This window comes from Balaenoptera ricei, chromosome 21 (genome assembly GCF_028023285.1).
Source record: "Balaenoptera ricei isolate mBalRic1 chromosome 21, mBalRic1.hap2, whole genome shotgun sequence".
In the NCBI taxonomy this organism is placed as follows: Eukaryota; Metazoa; Chordata; class Mammalia; order Artiodactyla; family Balaenopteridae; genus Balaenoptera; species Balaenoptera ricei.
Window position 1 is genome coordinate 32,065,249 of NC_082659.1, and position 23,627 is coordinate 32,088,875.

General features: G+C 46.6%; 1 protein-coding gene across 15 annotated transcripts in view; it reads right to left on the reverse strand.

The window, feature by feature from the left end:
• The window catches only part of TACC1 (transforming acidic coiled-coil containing protein 1), a 113,971-nt gene that overhangs the window by 11,530 nt on the left and 78,814 nt on the right, over positions 1–23,627 (reverse strand). For 9 of the 15 annotated variants that reach the window (XM_059909618.1, XM_059909608.1, XM_059909612.1 and 6 more), the window contains 5 exons: positions 17,792–18,884; positions 13,975–14,035; positions 11,590–11,797; positions 8,874–8,926; positions 2,024–2,149 (listed from right to left, as the gene is read on the reverse strand). In XM_059909618.1, the coding sequence (XP_059765601.1) occupies positions 2,024–2,149; positions 8,874–8,926; positions 11,590–11,797; positions 13,975–14,035; positions 17,792–18,573 (1,230 nt within the window). In that variant the 5' untranslated portion in view covers positions 18,574–18,884. The remainder of the gene's footprint in view (positions 1–2,023; positions 2,150–8,873; positions 8,927–11,589; positions 11,798–13,974; positions 14,036–17,791; positions 18,885–23,627) is intronic. The other 6 variants (XM_059909614.1, XM_059909617.1, XM_059909615.1 and 3 more) reach the window with 3 other exon arrangements.

Below are 23,627 nucleotides of genomic sequence, written 5' to 3' on the forward strand. Positions count from 1 at the left end.
TCCTTACCACAGCGCCTAAGTTTTGACAACAGGACTAGCTGACACTCCTAATTACCAACTTATTGCTATGTTTTAACAGTTCGAAAGACCTAGGTCAGAGGTACTTAACCACTCTCATTATATTATAAAAATTAAGTCGCTACACTGAGGGAATTACCTTCTTAAAAATAAGGTGGAATCATCAAGAAACACACAAACCAAACACATAAAATACAGCAGAGAAACATAACAGAGGAGGGAGGTGACTGATTAATGGTACCTAACAGTGTCTTTCACATTTTCCAGATCACCCAGGAAAGGCCTAGCAGAGATCTGTTTTGAACAGAAGGTGTTCAATAAACACGATACAGGGATTCGAGAGTTGAGTTCTTTAATTAAAGAATGGATGAAGGGATTACAGGCATTAAGATGTGAGAGGAAGTCTGCTGGGGACTTTTGGGAAAGTCCTAAAAAAGAGGACTTTGCTCCTAAAGAGAGGTGAATGGCGAGAATTAGACGTTTTCTAATGCTAGGCACTGATGTCTGCAGTATGAAGCATGGAGCTGTAGCAGCCATCTTAGGACCATGAGGGGAGCTGACCTATGACATTGAACGGGACAGGCCAGTACGCTGAAGATGAAATGGCAAGAACTTAAGTCCTTGATGACCCAATTTGGCTGTGGGACACTATACAGATGTGAAAAAGAAGTAGGCACGCGGGCTTCCCTGGTGGCGCAGTGGTTAAGAATCCGCCTGCCAATGCAGGGGACACGGGTTCGAACCCTGGTCCGGGAAGATCCCACATGCCGTGGAGCAACTAAGCCCATGCGCCACAACTACTGAGCCCGTGCTCTAGAGCCCGCCAGCCACAACTACTGAGCCTGCGTGCTGCAACTACTGAAGCCCGCGTGCCTAGAGCCCGTACTCTGCAACAAGAGAATCCACCGCAATGAAGAGTAGCCCCCGTTTGCCGCAACTAGAGAAAGCCCGCGTGCAGCAACGAAGACCCAATGCAGCCAAACAAATAAATCGATAAAATAAATAAATTAAAAAATAATAATAATAATAATAAATAAATAAATTTATAAAAAGAAAAGGAAGTAGGCATGCATTAAATACTAATATGGAATGATCAGCATGATGTATTTTTAAGTGAGAAAAGCAAGGTACAGAATGGTATATGTAGTATTCTACCATTTGTCTAAAAGAGGGAAGAAAAGATACATATATTTATAATTGCTTGTTTCTGAATAAAATAACTCTGAAAGGAAAAAAAAAAGAAAAAAAAAGAATGGATGGGGCTTCCCCGGTGGTGCAGTGGTTGAGAATCTGCCTGCCAATGCAGGGGACACGGATTCAAGCCCTGGTCTGGGAAGATCCCACATGCCACGGAGCAACTGGGCCCGTGAGCCACAACTACTGAGCCTGCGCGTCTGGAGCCTGTGCTCCGCAACGGGAGAGGCCGCGACAGTGAGAGGCCCGCGCACCGCGATGAGGAGTGGCCCCCACTTGCCGCAGCTGGAGAAAGCCCTCGCACAGAAACGAAGACCCAGCACAGCCAAAAATAAATTAATTAATTAATTAATTTAAAAAAAAAAAAAAAGTTTAAAAAAAAAAAAAAAAAAAAAAAAGAATGGATGAAGGTAGGAAACAATGTTACATTCCTGCAAGTCTAGAACTGAAGAAACTTTTAGGCACGAGCATATATTCTCTGTGGAATGAAGGTGCTGATTTAGTTACATACGTGGGTAAAGTTAGCAAAATGTGATATGTAAAACTTCAGGGCTAAAAGATAAAGAAGTGTACAAAAGTTCTCAAGGATATTTCCAAGCGTCAGCTTTGCCCTCTGGATACCAGGAGGCCAGGAATCCAGCTCCAACGAGGCGTTTTACAGGGAGCCCTTTATACGAGCTACAAGTGGAGGAAACAGGGACTTCCAGCCAGGGAGAAAGAACTCAAGCCAGCAGAGATGGAACCTACCCACTGGCACACGGGCTTTACAAAGAAACGGGGCCAGAAGCGGACGCAGCGAGGAAGCCTTTACCTCTTCTCGTATCAGGGTGAGCACGGCGGTCTTGTCTGATTCACTGAGGCAGATGCCGTCCAGCGGGCTCTCCCCTCCACAGGCCACGGACACAGGGCCCTTCTCCCCCAGGGAATCCAGCAGTGCCTGTTGGGGGAGAGGGCACAGGTAAGACGTCCGCTCTTCAGCTTCTTAACCCCAAATATCCTCCGATAACTTCCTCCTGAAGAAACTGATCACACCCTTTAAAAAACACGTTTGAAGGGGAAAAAACAGCGGGGGAAGCTTAAAAAAAAAATCTAGTTACAGTATGATCTGAAGGAAAACCCGTTCTAATGAATATCAGGGAGGTCTTAGCTTCTGTTTTAACGGACGGCCTAGAGAAGTTTTCTTCTCATCCAAAAAGGAGACAGTGTAGTTACCATAGAGGTCAGTCACCAGAGAGTCATGTGCATAAAAGAGAAAACCATCTGTGGTTAATGTCTCGTGAACCTGGGGATCTCTGGGGATGATGTGTTCCATGTAAATAAATTCCCAAAAAAGTGTCAACCTTTTTACATATAGATGCTTTGTGTGTACTATTATTTGGCCACTTTGGATGGAAATGTTTCTAAAATGACTTTCAGGCCTAAGCAGGTAGAAATGGCAAATATACGTGAACTCTGACCCCACCCCAGGATGATTCAGGATTACAGGGAATTTCAGTGGCCCCGAGGGCTGGCATGCGGAGACACAGCGATGTTGTCAAGTGCACAGACGCCAGGGTCTGGGCTGCATTTCCATGTCCTGGGTCTTCCCGACACTGAGTTTTCAGTTCCCTTCTGTCAACATTTCACCTTCTGAGGTGCCAGCTTGATTTCTGCCATAAACCTGGGTTTCCGAGAGCCACATTCAGTTAGGATTTTGTTTTTCACAAGAACGTGGGCTTTGTACCATTTATTTTCCTAAAAAGCATTTTTGGGGGTTATTTCCTCCCACCTATGTTAACTTTTTGTATAAATGGGGAAAAAGCTGATCTAATAACACCCAAAATGCCCGCCAAGGTGACCTGGGAATCTTTTTTTCAAAAAATTATTAGAGTTAGGGGCTTCCCTGGTGGCACAGTGGCTGAGAATCTGCCTGCTAATGCAGGGGACACGGGTTCGAGCCCTGGTCTGGGAGGATCCCACATGCCGCGGAGCAGCTGGGCCCGTGAGCCACAGCTACTGAGCCTGCGCATCTGGAGCCTGTGCTCCGCAACAACAGAGGCCGCGATAGTGAGAGGCCCGCGCACCGCGATGAAGAGTGGCCCCGGCTCTCCGCAACTGGAGAAAGCCCTCGCACAGAAACGAAGACCCAACACAGCCATAAATAAATAAATAAATAATTTAAAAAAATTATTAGAGTTAGGGTTAGGATTAGGGAATAATCTTAATAATCTTCAATGTCAGCATAACTGATCAAATAGTTACCGACTGTAATCAATCGGGCTCTGGTATCTTGTTCGAATCGAGCTTGAAGAGGAAGTGCAAGGTCAACGTAGACCAGTGGTTTTTAAACTTTTCAGGGTCATTATGGACTCACCCTCTCTCTAGAAAATGCTCAGGAACACACACATAATTTTTGCCTAGATCTTCACTGCCCTCAGCCAAGGGTCCAAGAGACAAACCCCTGGCTGAGGCCACAGAAGAGGGAAAATGCAAAAGCCACAAGCTGGCAGTGCCCGTTCCTGCACCATCTGGGGGAGGCCAGCCCACCATGCTGACGGAAGCCTGAGGTCCCCCAGAAACACCTTCTATCCTGGGAGAGCTCCATCACCAGAGCCAGAAGCTACTAGGGGGCGGCAGCCCTAAAATGGCCCCCAATGACCCCACCTCCTGTACGAGTCCTTTCGTGTAGCCTCCTCCCCTCGAGTTAGGCTGGACCCAGTGACCCTCGTCTAAAGAACAGAAAGTGGTAAAGTCATGCGGTGTCACTCGTTGACAAAGAGGCTCCGGCTGTGAGAAGCTCTGTGGAGAGGCCACGTGGCAAGGAACTGCCAACAGCCAAGTGAGAGAGAGCTTGGAAGCAGATCCACCCAAATTGAGCCTGGAGGTGACCGCAGCCCTGGTCAGGGCTGACCCCGAGAGCAGCTGGGGAGAGACCCCGAGTCAGAGGCGCTCAGTGAAGCTGCCCCAGGACTCCTGACCCAGAGATGATGCGATCACGATCGTCAGCTGTCGGTCACTGACACACTGGACATCTGACTCATCCCCCCACCTCCCATGCCACAAAGCTCATCAAGACTCCTCCCCACCATCCCGCTTCCCGTGTAACCTGCCAACTAGGTCCAGCCCACACATTTGGTTCATCTCGTTACACTTCCGATTCTAAATTATTACATTTTAAATCAGTCTTTTGTTTTTATTATTCTAAATCAGAATCCCTAAGACAAGGCAACTCTGGGAAACTGGTCCCCTGTGCCTTCCGTGACCCTCATGTTAGCAAGAGTTTGGGAAATAAGCCAAGTTTTCTTAGTAAGGGAAATATTGTCTGTTCTGGAGTTCTGCATCTCATTCATCCATGAGGGGATAAATGAATTCAGTCCGCCCACTTGCTTAACGACTTCACTCTAACAAATGAGGTGTCTGGAAGGGGCAGCGTTCCGAGCTGGAAGATCAGGCCTTAGATGGGGACAAATACACCCGGACGAGTGGGCTCTTCAGCCGGCAGCTCTCCCGGCCACTCCCTCTGCCTGGCCATACGCCACAAGCCCCATGGCTCAAAATGCAACAGCTCTTACGAGGAATTTATAGCCGTGGCCTATTTTAGCTGCCTTTTCCAGTCCTCTAGGATTTATTTAGCTTTTTACATTCCTCAGTCCTTTATACCGTTTATCAAACAGCACAGAAAGCCTACAGAATCTACCATCACCAAAAACTGGTCTGACCATCTCTTCCTGGGCTGGGCAATCTAGAACGTGTTTAATAAAGATGCTAAACCAGCCAGATCAATCACATCCTTCCAAAAGGGTCCTGCTTCATATCCCCTGGTCTTTCTCCCTGTCCCACAAAGCATTCACCCTTGAGGACTCAAAACACCTGTCTACAGACAGTGGGACCGAGGGGAGTCTTGGCTGTAAGTTCACAGTGAGTGCAGATGCCACAAAGTAATTCTCTGCTCACGTCCTTGCGATGAGAGAAATCAGGATCCCTAATCTGTCAGGCTCATCCCATTTGTCCTTGAACCCGTTAGAGCAGTGTCCCCCCTGCCACTTCTAACGGAGACACACTGGAAAAGCCAAGTGAACTCAACTTTTAAGAAGTTTAAGATTTCTCTGAAAAAATAGCAGATTGACTCCTAAGTGAAAGATGCTGTAGACCAGCAGCTGAAAAGCGAGATGACCGCCCTCCGGTCTTAGTTACTCGGCCCTGGCCGCCCCCTGGTGCTGGGCAGAGACTGAAACAGGAATGCCCTTCAGAGAAACACCCAGAGGCTTACTGAGGCAAAGGCCAGACTAAACAGACTTCTTAGTCAGTGTTTTGAATATTGCAAGTTCTTTATGCAATGCTGATTCAGCGTTCTAAGGAAGTAGAAATTAATTTACTTCCGCAAGTTCAACTGGAGTTACTGTTCAAAGATGACGACCCAGGACGTGGTCTTTGCAGGGGGCTCTGGAGACAAGGCTTCCCCCACCTTCTCTCTCCCGCTCTCCCCCAGCTCTCCCGCCAACGTCACGCCACCTCACAGCAGCTCAGGGCTTTCTGGCTCAGCCTTGCACGTTACCCTTTCCCTGCATCTTCACAATCACCCTGCCGAGCCGAGGCATGGAGGTGGGGCTAACTCTGTGGATGAATAACTGGGGAACGTGCAAGCGTAACCGGGGCGTTTCAAGAACGTGGGTGAACCTCCCAAATCTGCAGACCAGAGCTTGGGTCCCTCAACACAGCCTTCGACCATCCCTTTGCCATTTTTACACACAGAAAAGACTAGACGACGCTCCCACAGTACCTGGAAAACGTCACAGGAAAGTGGTTTCCCTAAGGGCACGACCAGGCAGTTTGCGGAGCGGAGGCTGGAGTCTCATCCTTTTGTGGGGAAGGGCCCCCTCCCACAGATGGGGGGACACTTCACTACTCGCGGAGTGGTGGCCTCAGTGGCTCCTCTAAGTGACTGTGCCATCAGCCACGGCGGCTGTGCTGGGAATGATTACAAGACCTGGCTCCCAAAAGAGTGATTCTGTCTGGAAACCACCGTCACTGCGGTGTAATGCCCCTGAGAGGGGACCACGCTCCAGGTCCCTGACCCCTGTGTGCATGTCCTCCTGCCCGGCGCCCACGGCTCCCTCGCCCACCCCTACGTCCCTTACTCTGTGTCCTTCCAGGGAAACACCGTGGGTCGCAGTCCAACGGTGAGTCACGAAACCGGTTACTAGGACAAGCAACGTGCGTTAAAAAAAATGAAATAGAATAGAAGAAATCAGAGTGAGCCACATGAAGAAAGGCAGACACTGTCCTGTGCAATTTGTTTGATAACAATACAAACGCATGTGTTGAGATGTGTCATACGTACCTACGAGCCAGGATGCAAAATGTATTCTTACTGTGGATCCAGGTTAAGAACGTTTCTGTCACAACGTCACCTAATCCTTCAGCTTCAACTATCCCGTGTCCTAAGGGCACTCAGATCTACTGAAGCCAACCTTGACTTTTCCTGAGCTCACGCTGTGTGCGTCTCACTGCCTACAGGAGATGTGAACCGAGAAGCTGGTCTCACAGATGTCTCAAGGCCACACGTCTAAAACTGAACTCCTACGATTCGGCTCCTCCTCTACACTCCTGACGTACTGGCTCCTACGTTCAGCCGTGTTCACTGTGGTCAGTGCTGGGGTGCAGGGGCCGGCACACAGTCACGGTCCCAACCCGTGGGGCAGGCGGGGAGAAGAGAAAGTGCCTCCAAGGGGCGGGCCCACAGCAGTGAACGAAAGCCCGCTTGGCTGGGCAAGGGTCTGGCGTGGGAAGGAGGCAGGGGCGGTGTAGAAAGCCGCGGAGGCCACAGCAGAGTCTGAGCTCAGCCTAAAGACAAGGGAAGCCAATGAAAGGGTTTAAGCAAAGAGGAACAACTCTGGCTGATGGAAAAGGAGGACAGAATAGCCTCGGGAACAGGGAGACTCATTAGGAAACTGCCACCATACTTAGAAAGACTGGTGGTGGCCATGGGCTCGGCAAAAGTAGACGGATTTACAACATCTGCTTTCTGGACGTGGAAACCACAGACACTACGTGTGGGAATACAGAGGATGGGGAAGTCCAAGAGGACCCCAGGGTTGTGGCTTAGACAACGAGGTGGACAGCGGTGCCACCTGTCGAGACGCAGCCCCTCTGGGCTTGGTTATCAGCAACGCCGACCTCTCAGATGTTCAAGGCGGAAACCTCGATGGCCTTCAGCGACTTTCTCCAACCTCCACCTCGGCCACCACGTACACCCCGGAAGCCGCCAAGCAGTGATGGTTCTACCTGCTAAGTCCCAGCCTCCATCCCACCCTCTGATTTACCACCGATCATGATGCTCCCTACTTCAACCCCCAGGAGAGTTCTCTGCTGCTTTTCCATGAATTCCAAGCCTCCCGGCACGATGTCTAGGGCCCCAGTGGCCTGGCTCTCTCCTACCACATGCACAGTATCCTCCGATCACGTGAGATTATTCGTCCCTACAACTCCTTATAAAGCCCATGCTTCTTCTCACTCCCTGTCTTTGCACAGTACAACTCTCCTGCCCAGAACACCCTTCATTGCCTTATCTACCTGGCAAACCCCATTCTTCCTTTAAAACTTAGTTCAAGTGAGGAACCCAGAAGACACCACCTTAACCACGTGATCAAAGTTAATTCCACCGATAATGGGATGCACCGATACCCATGAGGTCACTGCTGATGCATTCGTGCCAAAAATGCATAAACTGAATTTAATCATGAGGAAACACTCGACGAGCCCAAATTGAAAGATATTCTACAAAACAACTAACCAGCACTCTTGAAAAGAGCCAAGGTCTGGAAGGACAGAGACAGACTGAGGAACTGTCACAGATTAAAGGAGACTGAGAACACAGGCACTGAACGCCATAAGGGGTCCTGCCCTGGATCCTGTGCCAGAGAAAGGACACTAGTGGGGGTAGCTGGCAAGACCTGGATACGGTTTACAGACCAGACAATAATACCGTACCAGCGTTTACTGATTCTGATTACAGAAGAGGTTAAAGTTTGAGGAGCATGGGTGCAAGAGTTATAGGAATTCTTTGTACTATTTTTGTAAGCCTAAAAGTTAAAAAGAAAACAAATGGTTTTTAATTAGCTCACAACATCCAGCCTTCCTGACACCTGATGCGCGGTGGGTCAGCCCTGGTGCCTCCAGTCCCGGGGACACATCCTGGTGTAACATTCACCACAGGGGAACCCTGGTTTCCATTTTGTAATCTACAACCAGGGCTGCTCAAAAGAAATACAATGTAAGCCATATGTAATTTAAATATTCTCAGTAGCCACATTTAAGGGGTAAAAAGAAACAGGTGAAATTAATTTTAATAATATAGTTTAGTTAACCCAATAGATCCAAAACATCAACATGTTATCAGTATAAAAAGTTAGAGACATTTTATTTTCCCTTCTTTTCTGTGCTAAGTCGTCAAACGCTGGTTGCACTTTACACTTGGAGGACATCTCAGGACGTCCAGCTACAGGTCTAAGTACTAGTGGTCACCCTCTGAGACGCCTCAAGTGAAGGAGCTGTGCTTTATTTGTATCTCATGCCCGTCACCAGACACAGACCAGAATTTAATTACTGAGTTAACATGGGCTTCAAAACGAACGCTGAACCCCCCGCGCTCACACCCCTCCCCCACGAGCCTGGGGACTCACGGGCACGGAGGGTCCATCCTTCTCCATCTGCTGGCACGTCTCCTTCTCAGCGCCTAAAACACAGAGAGTCATTTTTAGAGTCATCCCAAGAGGTCGTGCCTTTCCTTCCCACCGAGAGACTCTGGGAAACCCCAGCGCAGGCCCGGAAGGACATCCATGGGCCCCTGAACAGCATCTCAAGATCTCCGAAGACGCGCTATATTCTGCTGACCACTGCGCTGTCTGTGTTCAGGGTCCAAAACATCCAGAGGAACGAGGAGCTTAGGGTCGGTCAGCCTCAGACGGAAGCACGTCCTCAGGTGGAGAGAACGGCAAGGCTGCCCCCTTGTGTCCATGAAAAGTTTTGCAAGTGAGCTGGACTAACCACGGGGTCATTGCAGAAAGAGGAGAAGCCGTTAACGCTGAAAGCTATTTTACTACCAAGTTGGAGTGAATCTGAATTCCAGCCCTGAAGGGCACTTCAGTGGAATTAATGTAACAGATAAAACAAAAACCTCTAAACTTCAATGCCTGAAAACTAAATCCATTATCCTCCCCACACCCTTCAAGCTGGTTTCCGCGGCTCCGCTCTACCACCAGAGTCAACGTTTACAAAAAACCAACACTATGCTTTTTCTGATTAAAGGAACATGCACTCGTTGAAGAAAGTTTTTAAGTATGTAAAAGCACATAAAATGCTAAAGCTCCACCTGCAATCCTCCACCTGCAATCACAAATTACTACTTTAGTGCACTGTCGAGAGTGAATTATTGAGAACACAAATATGACCATCACTACTTCGCTTAAAAACCTTCAGTGGCTCCTCTATACTGATAAAGCCCCAATTCCTCAGGACGACCCCGGGTTCCCACCTGCCCTGTACTCACGGACAGCTACTGGGCATTTTACCTGTGTGGCAGGTTCCTTCCCATCCCTGTGAGAGACTCCTTGGGGTGCATCTTCGTATTCATCTATCAAGACCCAGGCTGAAGGTGATATCCCAGGACACAGTTCACCCATCCCACCTCCACACTCTCCCAGCCCACACGACCAGGGCCCCTGCTCGCTCCCACGATGTGGCTCATCAGTTACGAACGGTGTTAACGGGAGCTGTTCTGTTGGCAGAACCCCAGCTCATGAAGTTTCTGCCAAAGGAATTTCCTCCTAGTTAGGAAGGATATAATTCAACAAACATGGACCATGCACCTGCACTAGAGGAAAATCGAAGATGAATCACTCATAGTCCTTAACCTCAACAAGTTTATCAAAGATAACCTTCCATAACCAATACATGGAACGTACGAAGAAATGCAGTGGGAGCCAAGTGACCTTTCTGAGATAGACCAGCAAGGATGGGCAGAATCTCTACAGGACAATGGTGAAGAAAGGCATTTCATATACAAGAAATAAGTGTAGGTATGAGTGTCCTAAGGGTAAGCCTGTGTAATGGGTAAAGGGGCACAAAAGGAAATGGCAAACGGGGTCTTTGGAGAAAACATCAGAGCAGAAAAGAGGCCTGGGAGGAAATCTGGAACAGTGCCTGGAATGTTTATTTTACAGATGGGAAACAGACCTGGGTAGGTGGGGAGATAACTCTCACAATGTCCAGATTTCCACCTGCTTCTCTGGTTTGATGATAGATCATTATTTTTTAAATTCTAAGTATAAAAGCTCCACATTGAACTATGTTGCTAAAGACCTGAGCTTCCAATAATGTTTAATGAAGTCAGGAACACGGTGCCAAGTGCTTCACGATGAAGGTTAAGGCCACAGAGACAACCTGGGACCTGGAAAAGGGCCTCGGATTTAGAATGTTCTAAAGAGGAAAACAGCACTAAGCTTCAGCACAGGTTGGTCTCGGCCCTTATTAGAACATGAAGAAGCATCACTCATGTTCAATCCACCAAGTCTGCAGGCAGGAAAATTTACAATAGTTGAGGGTAATGAAAACCATCTCTTCACACGTTAGCCCTGTGGTTAAAAGACCGTGGAGCCAAGACTGCTGGGAACTCGGACCCTAGTCCACCACCTACTAGACAGGAGACCGTGGCCGAGATCCTTAACTTCTGTCTCACTTTCCCTCTCTGATGACGGGGAAAAGAATGCTGCCTAATATAAAACAGATAAAAAACAAGGGGCTACTGTATGGCACAGGGAGCTATATTCAGTATCTTGTAATAACCTATAATGGAAAAGAATCTGAAAAAATATATGTAAGTGAATCAGTTTGCTGTACACCTGAAACTAAGACAACACTGTAAATCAACTGTACTTCAATTTAAAAAGAAACAAAATAAACAAAAAAAGAACGCTACCTAGTGAGGAGACATGAGTTACTACACGTAAAGCACTTAGAACAGTGCCCGCATGTGGAAGCAACTATACCTGTTAGTCGTTATTATTTCTATAAGGGAAACCAGGAGCCCAATAATCACAACATGGTTCCAGGTCACTACACGTGACGATGTGGCCAGACTGAAATAATTATGAAAGAATTCAAGCAGTCTGATACATCAGCGTCTCCGTACATCCTGCCACTCGGATCCAGACGTCCCTGGCGCTCCACTGACACCCTTTTGTGTCTCTTCTCCAGGCAGAGAAGCAAAGCACAGACCAGCAGCCTAAACCTATCCATCAAGGGACCCGTTCTCTACTCTCTTTAAAGTGTCTCCAGCCCTGGGCTTCCAGGCATTTCTATGCTTATGTACGTAAGAAAGATGAAGATTTGCTTCCATACCTGCTTCTGAGGATGAAAACGCATGATTTATGGCAGACACGGGAACATTGGAACATTCAAAGTACTCCAGGTCGTCCTCTGGCTCACCTTTCCCCTCGGCCCCAATGGGTTTCTGACCAGATGACGTGGACGCCAGCTTCTCCTCGTCGGTAGCATGGCCATCCCTGTTAGAAATGTCTGAAATCTGGGAGATCACTGCTCCTTCATCCTGGGAAAGGCAACAGATGAGATGCTACCATTTAGGAGGGCAAGCAGTGGGGAAAGCAATATCTCAGGAAGAGCAAAGCAGCCGCCATTCCATATGGATGTTCTCCACGAATCTGGGTACCAACCAAGGAAGAAGCTGCAGCCCCTCAACCATGGAAGGTTGTATTTTCTAGGGCCTACCTTCTGTAATTCACACCTGAGGTTTAAAAAATTAAGCTTTTCTAGCCTAAATTTATAAGCAAGAAGTTTAACTGGCTGAAGAAAATAGTTTTCATACATTTTGCTCATATAGATAGATCCTAGACTTTTCTGGAAAATTTATGCACCCCACTGTATTTTCAGGTGACATCTAAAAACCTTTCACTATGAGCTTAAGTAGTCACAAAGGCTATAATATCTGCTACATATTATTTATTTGTTTGCTTGTTTACTTATCTCTCCTTCCAGTTTTATTGAGATATACCTGACATACAGCACTGTGTAACTTTAAGAGGTACAGCATAATGATATGACTTACATACATCATGAAATTATCACAGTAAGTTTGGAGAACATCCATCCTCTTACATAGATACAAAAGAAAAGAAAAAATTGTTATTGTATTTTAAATACTGACTTGGCTTATTAATTCAATTTAGTTACTCTAGTGATTTGATACTTTACCATCTGTTTAAAATCGAACATGAATAAGCCCTTTAATAGTCAGAAATTTACATCATTCCTTTTCCTCTCTGAATTTGTATTTCCTCGCTACTTCCAGCAAGAAATTATCCCAAAGAAATGCATTTGCTTCCAAGTTCTTTAAAGTTCTCCTATTACATTTGTTTAAAAAAATTTTAAAAACGTTTTTTTACAACCATAAGTCTCTAAGTGTTAACATTTTTTTCTTCTGGAGAGTTATCACTACAATTACAAATGCACAATTTATTCTAAAAAGATTACAATGTTTGGTAAGTACAATCAAACACAAAAGTAAAATTTTTAAGAAATGGAAATCGATTACAATATTTTGTTGCACCAATTTTAAAAAACTTTTACAACGTAATATGTGTTATTTTTCTGAAGCAAATCAAAGGTAAATTTTTCATGGTTCTTGCTGCCTGCTTTAGCAGCATTTGAAGGTAGATACTTCATATATTTGTAATAGATGAAGAATAAATCAAATTTTTTAAAAAAATCTTAAACCATGTACCAAGTTTTTGGTCCAATTGCATAAGATAAGTTAAACTTAAAATACAATGACTGTATTTCTGTAATCAAGGTTACGCTGGAATAAAGTTTTAAAAAGGAAAAAAAAAGGACTTCATTGCAATCAAATGGGTCCGGGTTTTCTTTTGTTTGCTTGTTTTTGTGTGTGTTTGTGTGTGTGTTTCCCAATTAATTATATAGTCATGGACAAATATTTATTGCTAGAATGAAACAAAGGTCAGCATCAATTTTATTCCTGTTTTCCATTTTTATAATTATAATCAAGAAGCCAGAAGCCTTACTAATACAAATAAATAGGTGAAACAGAAGGAAGTTTGTAATAGAAATGTCTCAGTTCTTTGAACTCCTTTCCAAATTATGTTCCAAAAAATTCTATCATCAATAATTATCTTTTTTTTTTCCTTTTGGGCCATGTCGTGCCGCATGGGGGATCTTAATTCCCCGACCGGGGATCGAGCCCAAGCCCCCTGCAGTGGAAGCGCAGAGTCCTAACCACTGGACCACCAGGAAAGTCCAAATAATTATCTTTTTAATTGAGATATAACTGACATATATCACTGTGCCAAAAACGTTTAATAATCTATCAGCTGACAATTCAGGCTCTCCTAACTTGTTAAAAGCAATGAGCTGGAAAACCATCTGACTTTAAAAATATATTATCCAGTCACTGGAGTCAATCACCTTCTTGTAACTTACACCAGTATTTCAAATCCCCCCTTTGGTGCCCAGAGGTTTCACACCCAGTGGCGATGCACCCTAGTAAGACTGAGAATGGGTGAGAGGGAACTTTATCAAAAAAAAGTGGGAAAAGGGTAGCTGTGAAGGAACGGTTCCCTTATCTTCAGAGCCCTTTCTCAGACCAACTTAGGAAGTCAAGGGTTTGGGAATTGGTTTCCTTAAAGCTGAGTACTCAGATCCCCACTGGAAAATCTTCGTTAATCACCACCCTGACGGGGAACACAGACTTACCTGAGAACACCCATCCAAAGCCAGAGACTGGGCTTCGTATTTCTTCACCTTACAGCCACTCCTGGGAAAAAAACAAACAGAACACCGGGCCGGTTTGGAATCACACTGACAACCTCCAAGCTGTGAGATGGTGCAGACAGCGGTGGGTGCAGACACAAGCCAAAGCGCACAGCCCCACACGAGTCACACCTGCACGCGTCAGCGACGGGAACAAACACCTTCCCGCCTCTGAATCCTCTCCCGAGAGGCAGGGCAAGCAAAGAACTGTAACTCAGTGACCTCCTCGCTTGCTTCTGCGGGAAGCTAAACACCAGCACTCCGGCCCCTACGGTTTGTAACTGCACGCCAGCAGCCATCAACAGCTTTGCCGAGAGCGGCCCCAGTACCTGGAGACGGTCGGGTCATCTGATCCGCGCTCACTTGGCTTTGATAGTCACCAGAAAAATTACCACGCCGGACCACATTCTTTAAAAGTTCTTTATTGCGCTAAAAGCCACAGAAGTCTGGGAAGACAGCTCCAGACCTGTGTGCTCACAGAGGAGGACTGTGGGCAACAGAAAGTATGAAAATAAAAATGTGTGAGCAAACTGTTACCATTCCTCTTAAGTAGTAAGATGGAAAACGAACGTCACGGCCGGAACTGGGGAAGCTCAAACCGCCCGCTTTGTTTAAACTAGCACGCGATTTGTGATCTGAAGACTATCCAGATTCTGTTCTGTTGTAATGAACTTAGAATTTCCAGCACCGCCGCTCTGACCACACCCCACCCCACCCCCAACCAAAACTGCAAGTTCTTCTCGTTTTGCGGGGCAAAAACAAAGACCAGCATGGCTACCAGAAGAGGGACCACCACCTCGGTAGTGTCTGCTTGTCTTCCCTAATGCCTGAGTGTCACCCCTGCCACCAAACTCAGGTTGAGCTGACTCGGTAAAATGTATCCCCTGCTCCGAGGCGGCAGCCTTATCCTATCAAAAAAGTCAATTGTTCCTGACATGAAACAGCAGAGCAGTTCCTCAAGCCACTGCGGGGATGAGAGCAGGGCCAAGCCAGCACGCGGCATCACAGCGTCGCACGAGGCGTGTGTCAAGCCGGGGACGCAAGCTCTCTCGCACCTGAGGTGGGAGGGCCCATCTCCAAGCCTTTGGGTACAGATGGCAAGGCTAATAAGCTGGCTCAGGAAGTGGCAAATGAAATGCAAAAAATCATCAGAAGATCCAACTCAGAAAGGGAAGCCGACATGCTATGGAGAGATGGTCCGGGGAGGGTAGGGGAGGAACTGCCAAGGGCCCCAGGGAGAGCCAGAAACAGGAGTACTTACAACAGAAAACAGAGAAATTTCACTTGTTCAGTAGTCCTGATGCACCAACAAAATTAGAGACGGGAAAGAGACAGACAGATGGAGAAAAAAATCATGTAAAGCCTGGAATATTTATCTCTAGTCTGGCAGACATAAAGGCTGCAAAGTTCTTTCTATGAGGTGAGACACGAATTAAAAATGTCATACTCATGAATGTTCCCACTGGTGAGTGAATGATTCTCAGGAGTAAGAGAGTGGTAGAAACACTCGGAAATGTCACACGGTCAAATTTATGGATGAAAAGTAAACTTTCAAATATTTGTAAATGTAAGAAAACGGCATTACTGCCGAGTATGTTTACTCTTAAATGTCTAGTCATCCAGATTAAAGGCAATCAATGCATGAATGAAAATATAATTGAAAATGTATCTGCTTATATCTCCGGTAGGTGTATATTACTGAGAAACTCCAAGTGATTTCACATAATTTATCTTATTTGACCCACAAAAATCCCAATCATAGGATGATGTCTCTATTTTACAGAAGAAGGATCTGAGACGCCAATTATGTCATCTTTTAAGAAGTCACACAAGTACCCTGTTATCAGAACTTCTAACTCTCTGCTAGATGCTACCTCCACCTGTATACTTCCAGCCTTTTCTACAATGAAGGGATTTTCTAAAAAAAAAAAGAAACCCAAAGTTACACAAGGGGTTAAGCATCCTTCTCCTGCGGAAAGAACAAGGAGACAAGAGTTTTGGTTGCATAAGAGTTTTAAAAAAATCTGTAAGGTATTTTAGACCAAGAAGTTCATTCATCAAAAACAGAACAGGAGGAAAATGCTAGCAGGCGAGGGTGGTAGGACTGGGAGAGGGTGCTTCTTGCTACTGAAAACAAGATGTAGGATAAACTTCCCTCCCTTTGGTTCCACTTCAGTCTCATGTAACATGAATGCACTGGCTACACACCCTCAACAAGCAACTGAAAGGGAGGCTCCCAATGACCCCTTGTCAACCCCGATAGGCAGGGCTGCCCATATTTAGGGGACCCCAGGTTAGGAAGAACCCAGGCAAAGACCTGGCCATCGTGTCCCCTGGGCATTGTCTAGACACAGGTAACTAACCTGAACCACAGAAGAGCACCTTGAGGTCACCTGATTAATAATATTTTTCAGCAACCATTTAACTGTGTGTCTATAATCAAAGGACAGATCAAGAACGATTAATGACATTTTAGACGTCCTGGGGAATATTCTGGCGCTGCTGAAGAATCCGTTCCTGCATTGCTCAAGCTTCTTGGTCCTGACTGATACTTTCTGCTCTTTAACCCTTTTTCTCTGGTGTCAATCACCACACCATCTAGTGTTTTTCTTTAAGTCACATTAATGCTGAAAAGCATTTCGCCAATACAACTGTGGTGACAACGAGAAACATGGTACTTCTCACCCTCCCTTTTCATATTTCATCCACCATGTCACTGGCCCTTTTTTTTTTTAAAAAAAAATACTCTATTTACTTAACTTGGCCACACCACACATCTTGTGGGATCTTAGTTTCCTGACCAGGGATCGAACCTGGGCCACAGCAGTGAAAGCGCCAAGTCCTAACCACTGGACCGCCAGGGAATTCCCCATTGGCCCTTCTTTATATCTAATTCTCAGTAAAATGTCACAGGGTCATAAAGATACCAGTAGATTGTCATCGACTCAAGTTTCGTGATAAGGTCACCCTGTAACAAGTTTAAACTGCAGTGTGACGTGGAATTATGGCCTGGGGGTGACCACTCCAAGGGATCTCCGAGGACCTTGCAAAAGTGGCTCCAGATTTCCCGGGAGAAGGGGGTCTGGTGGGGAGAGGGATCTCACACAACGAAGACTAACAGCCTAATTTAGTCAGATTTAGGCAACTGTTTAAAATAGTCTTGATTCTTTTTGGAAACTCACCTCCTTTCTCAAAGAGCCAGAAGCTTTACCAGGAGACATAAGAATTCTCACTAACTTTTAGTGGTAGGTTTGTTTCCAACAAAAATCACAGCTTTCTGCTCAAGTGAAAAGACTTCTGTAAGACCCTTTCCCACGTGTTACTGATACTACACCGGTAACCTGCAGCCCTGGGATTCTTGTTTCATCCACAGAGAAGCTGAAAAAGATGGCTAGCACTGACACCTGAATTCTGTATATAAAACGATTCCCGACAGCTCAGATAGGATTTCTGAAAACCGTCAAATCTCTACCTGCCTAGCCCATGACATTCTTTTTTTTTAATAGGAAAAAAGTACCCAAGGTGGGGGGAAAAAGAACTCAGCTGAATAAACTGAGGATTCAGAAGCAAGGCAGACATCTATAAAGGAAACCTCAGGTATCTCTGATTCCACACCAGAGTTAGGCAAAACAGTGAAGACTGCAGTCCGAGGTTACAAGCTTTGCGTCTGCCCCGGGGCACCTTCACCCAAACCAAAAGCAGTGGCCGCCAAACTCACAGAGAGGACACAGAACACAAGGCCCACGCCCGTCTCACTCACGTTATCAAACGCGACTTTGCCTTCTTGGGTGATTCTAAGATTTCACTAATATGACTACCGGCGGGAGAACCAAAGTCACTGCTCGTTAAAGTCAGAGCGGGTTTAAAGGGATCCATGGATTCGTCAAAGTGATCTGGGTCAAAGCGGTAGGAGCCCCGAGCCGAGAGCAGGGGCGAGCGCTGCAGCGGGGAGTGGCCTCCAAAGGGCCCGAAGTCGGGGCTCTCCCCGGGACACGGGCGGGGACCCGGCTCTGAGGACGCCCCTGCCCCCGGGGCGCCTGCTGGCTCCCCGGCGCCGTCTTTCTGAACCTTGGGCGTCACCCTGCTGCCCGGTTTCCGGCCGGGTTTCCTCGGGAGGCCTTTCCTGGACTCCACAGTCTCCACGTCTTCCGTGAAGTCAAACTCCAGTTTCAGAGGGGAGCTCCTCACCGCCTCCAGCAGCTCAGCCCCTGAGTCGCGGGTGTCACCGCCGGGGGCACACGGTGTCTCCCTCACCTCGGGGGGACACTTCTGGCTCCTGTCACCTCCTAGCAGGGCAGGGGTGGCGGCGTTCCCAGCCGCTCCGTCGGGACCGGACTGGCGGTCCGCCCGGGGAAGACGCGCGCCCTCCGGGTCGGGGTGGGCTTCGGAGACCCCGCCGCCTGCCGCCTTCTTCCTCGGGGGGACGGGCCTGGGCTTCCGCAGCCTGCTTCTGCTGGCCCCGGGCTCCGGACACGGGCTCCCCGCCTCCGGGTCGCCTTCCGCCGAGGCCTCCAGCGTGGCCCCCATGGCGCCCTCGGTCATTGCCTGGTCCTGGGCGGCGCCCGGCGCGCGGGGGCAGAGCCCGGCCTGGCCTAGGACCGCGGCCGCGCAGCCATGAGCCGCTGCTGGGCCAGGCGGCCCCCGGGGCGCCGTGGAATTCTTGGTTTCTACGGAAAACGGCCTCACGACAGAGATTTTGCTCACATCGTGTTCAGGTTCTTCTCTGAAACCCTTGACTGAGTAAGACTCAGTAGCCTGCTGAGCTGCCTTGTTTTCTGAGGGTCTAGAACCAGCCTCAGATGACCATTTTTCAACCACTTCTGCTACCAGCTGTTCGTCCACTTCTTGTGAGTCTAAAACAAAACACAAAAGCCGTCTGTTAACAAATTACCTTTTCAGCATTGGTGAATATTCTCCACTAGCTGAAGCCACACAAACGGCAAGCTCTGCCCTCTTTGCTTTTACGAAGCATCCCTAAGGTTCTGCAACGATGGCGGTGTGGCCTGCAGGCGGATGGCTGGTACTACACTCTAAAGCGAATCTTCCCAGCCCAAACGGTGTGTGTGTACTATCCAAGTCATACAAATAATAATTATACCAAACAGAGCTATTTAGGAAAAGGCTAAATAGATCATGGGCCCTCTGCAAAGCATATTAATATGATGTTAAAATTCCTCAGGTTAAAACAACTGGTCTGGAAGAAACTTTGGATGCTGACAGCTCAGGTACAGGGATCTCACCTGGCACGGACACGGTTCCCAGGCACTGCCTGAGAGTTTCAGGGTCTGGATTTTATGCAGTAAGCGGGTTTTAATCTCTGGATGTTAAGTATTCCCTCTTCCCCAGAATAGAGTTTAAATAACTGGACTGTTTTAATATTATATCAAAAAGTCATCATGGCCTGCTCAGAATAACTTCTCTGTACACTTAAAAACGGAAAGAGCCAAATAAAAAAACTAATTAGAAAAAGCAGAGATAGTAAAGTGGCTTTATGAACAAACAACCCTTATTTTACTAAAACACAAATCATAAAACAATAAAGTTACTTCTTCTTTAGAAGCTTCATCTCTAAGCTGGCCAGGAATCTTCTCAAATCATTTGTGAAAATGAAAGATCCTTTTTAATTGGGGTTTTATAAGGAGAAACACTGCAATCAGGAAGGTGTAAATGAAGGTATTTCTTTAAAGCACAAACTAAGATAGTGCTTTCCTGACTTAGGTATCTGAAATGATAAGAGAGTAGCAGCAAAAACTGAGTAAACTGGTTATTATCATAGTATCTCATGATTTAAGGGAAGCTCAGAGATGACCATCTAATCCTACTTCCTGACGGTAATCCTAATCCTAATCCAGGATCAAAGAACTGAGCATCACGGGGAGAGTTTTTTTAAAGCACTCACACATCTTTTTTACACGATTCCTTTATGGCTGGAATTGGGCAGTGGTTTACAAACTATTCTGCACAGATGCTTCAGATATTTTAACCAATGTCCAATATGTCTTGTTCTTAAAGATATATTTAACTATTATTAATACTGTAATTTTTAAAAAAGCTCTCAATGCATGATACCTGGGATTTAACTAACATACTTCAAAAGGATACTTTTTAAAAAGAGAAAGCAAATGTGGCAAAATCTTGATAACTGTTGAATCCAAGGATGGGTATATAGGAGTTTTCATTGTACTATTTTCTCTATCATATACTCTTGAACCCTTTCAAAATAAAAAAATTTAAAACGGCATTTCACACAGAATTTTAATGAGAACGTTTTAAAGTGTACTGACAACTTCACTTGTGTGTGTACAGACTCTCTGTTCTCTCTCCATATATTTGAGCTGTGATGCAGGTGTTATTGACTGTTTCTCTGTGCTGATGGGGGGTGGGAGGGTAGACAAGCAACAGTGAAAGCACAGCATCAGAACCCCAGGGCTGCAAAAATCTACATGCAACAGGCTCGGTTAGAAGCCAGGCTGGGTCTGGGCACACCTGCTCACACCCTAGCATCAGTCGGTTAAATAAAATCCAATCTTGATTATGCCAAAGTACAGACAGTTACCGCTTATTTTACGTGAGCCACAGAGAGCGCTGAAGCAGGGGTGGGTCGAAATTAGATTTACGTTCTCAACAGCTCTCTCCAGTTGAAATGTGGAAGGAGGTCAAAATGGAACAAACAGAACCGCTAGCATGTTATTCTGGGGCTTCGACCAGGGCGGTGCTAATGGACAGGAAGAGACGTGCACAGTAACTGAGAAAATGAGGTGACACGTGATAAGGCTTCGTGACAGGCTGGATGTAGGACTGAAGGAGGAGGAGGCATCAAAGATGACTCGTACGTTTTCAGCTTGTGGAATGAGAGGATGGTATTACTGTTCAACGAGATCCAGGGGTACCAGCCGAAGAGCTTGGGGCTGTCGGGCTGGGGCGGGGAGGTTGGCCCTGGACACCGAGAGCTGTCTGGGACCCTGAAGCAGAGATGCTGAGTAGGAAGTGAGTGGCGCAGACAGATCTGGGCTGCAACTAGTACTTGACCTAACTGAAGCCACGATGTACATGTGACTGGCTACCTTCGAAGTCACACTGGATACTACTTAACTGTAAGGTATCTATCTCCCTCCTACATTGCATCTTTGAGCCTTAGCATATCTTATTCTAAAATTTTAAATAGAGGTTGATTATCTTTTTTTCTAAAAAGAAGTTATCTAAAAAGGACTAACTTAAAATGAAAGTTGAAGTTTAACCATCTTTGTAAATTAAAAGAGTATTATTAATCACAACATCATAGTTATATAGGAAAGCGCCCAAACATTTTAGAGATGCATACTGAAATATTTGTGACATGATACCTGGAACTTGTTTTAAAAATACTAAAGCAGCAAAACAAAAGGAAAAGAAGGTCACGGTGGGGACAAACCTGGGCAAATGGGGACAATGATTTAACCTGGGCAGTGGGCACACACAGGTTCTACCGCAGGACGTTGGAAGCTGATGACAATCAAAGAAAAACTGTCTTTTGTTACATATTTGCTCTCCCAACCTCTCCTTGCCATTGCCCTCTAAACATTTACTGCCAGTCTCCCGCGTGGGAGCCCTGGGCACTGATACCCGAGTCCTCTGTGTTCTTCCCCCAGAGTCTTGAGATAAGTTAAGGGGAAAGGGTGAGGCGAGGACAGTGTGTCCAGCCCAGCAGCCCTTTCCCTCTTGGGACTTTTGTCTCCGTTTCCTGATTCCTTCACCAACAATCCCACACCTCCCAGAGACTGAGGGGAGACCTATGGAGTCGCCCTTCACTTACTCTCTCCTAGTTTTCAATTTCTGCCCTCATCGCCTCCATTAGAAAAGGGCAGGGCCTTCCCACCTTCCTCCACCTCCACCCATTCCTCTAGACCCTTGCCCTTCCCCATCTCCACCGGCTGCAGAGGAGCGAGGGATGGAAAAGGAGCCCACCCGGTAACCTGGGGACACCTGCAGCTCTGCTGTACCCTAAAGAGTGCCACCCAGCAAGTGGGGGGGGGGAGGAAAACAAGCACCCTCCACCTGAATTCGGCCCCCCAGCCTGAGCAGAAGACCCCTGCCCAGGCATTTCTTGGCCAGCTCTGGCCAGGTACCAGGTCAGTAAACCTGCCCACTCCTACGCCCACTCCCTGCAGGCCTTACCCTGGTCTAGCATCTTCAGTCACCAGGAGAAAGTACTGACGGGCAGGAGCAGGGGGAGGGCTTCTCATTGACATAAACCAGTTTGGGGGAATTCCCTGGCGGTCCAGTGGTTAGGACTTGGCGCTTTCACTGCTGTGGCCTGGGTTCAATCCCTGGTCAGGGAACTAAGATCCCGCAAGCCGCGTGGCGTGGCCAAAAAAAAAACCAAAATAAAAATAAACCAGTCTGGGGAGTTTGTGAAAATGTAAAACAAGGAAAAAACCAAACTCCTCACCTAACTGGAAAAGGTACCTCTGAGTAAGATTTTATTTGCATTTACACTCTCCATCAGCAAGTGTGCCAATACCAGGCGACCCCACATACCCAGGGCTGCCCTACAACAGAAACTAAAGGTAAGCATGGCACCACAGGTAACTTTCAGTAAGAAGTAAAATACCCAAAATGTCCGCAAGCTCTGGTTAAGAGTTCTAACCTCGGGTCTTCGTCTGAGAAGACTGTTATGTAACTAACCTCCCTCTAGTCATCCTTCCACTTTCACACAAATCCTGCATTCCATCAAAACCTTCCTCCAGGGCGCTGAAAAGCTCTCTCCCTGGATGGAGTCTACTGAGTTTGGATGATTCTGACAAGCACAGCACTGCCTGGCGGCTTGGTGAACGCAGACAGAGAGATGGTCAGTAGATGAATTCAAAGCAAACACAGAGGAAATCCAAAAATAGACCAACATTTCCACTTCTGCCACGTCTGCTGCTGTTAATGAAACTCTGCCTTTCAACGAGCAGCCTCTGCTAGATCTAAAACGTTGTGTGACGCACCCATGGGTGCTCTTAACACAGATACCTTATATGCTTATTTTACAGGACGTAGACTATTCTCTTGTAAAAAGAGATTTTTCCCTCCTTCTTTATAATATTTGTAAAAGAAAAGGCACAGAACGCCAAAATTCTAAAGACTGAGGTAACAGCTTGACCTTCTGCTTTGTACTCTGGTATGCTGAAAATATACTGGTTAAAATACAAGTGTATGAAAAACCTTGAAAACCTTAGCAGAAGAGAAATGCCATGAACACAAAATATTTCTGAAACTCAGAAATGTATCCAGCTCACATGTACTGAGAACCTGCTCAGCTGGCTGTTTCCACATGGATAACCTCATTTGAGAGGAGATAAAACAGCAACCACTTGGAAAACATTGTATATTAACACTGCAGATTTGGCATTTTTCTCAAATATGCTTGACATTTCCCCCCCTCAGATTTTAACTTTTTGGCGAAATGTTGTCTGCAAGCTCGTTTTAGATCTGCCCATCACTTCCTCTCCTTCAGCTACAAGAGGCCTCTTTTATGGGTTGTAAAATACTGGACATGTGGGACTTCCCTGGTGGTCCAGTGGTCAAGACTCTGGGCTTCCACTGCAGGGGGTGTGGGTTCGATCCCTGGTCAG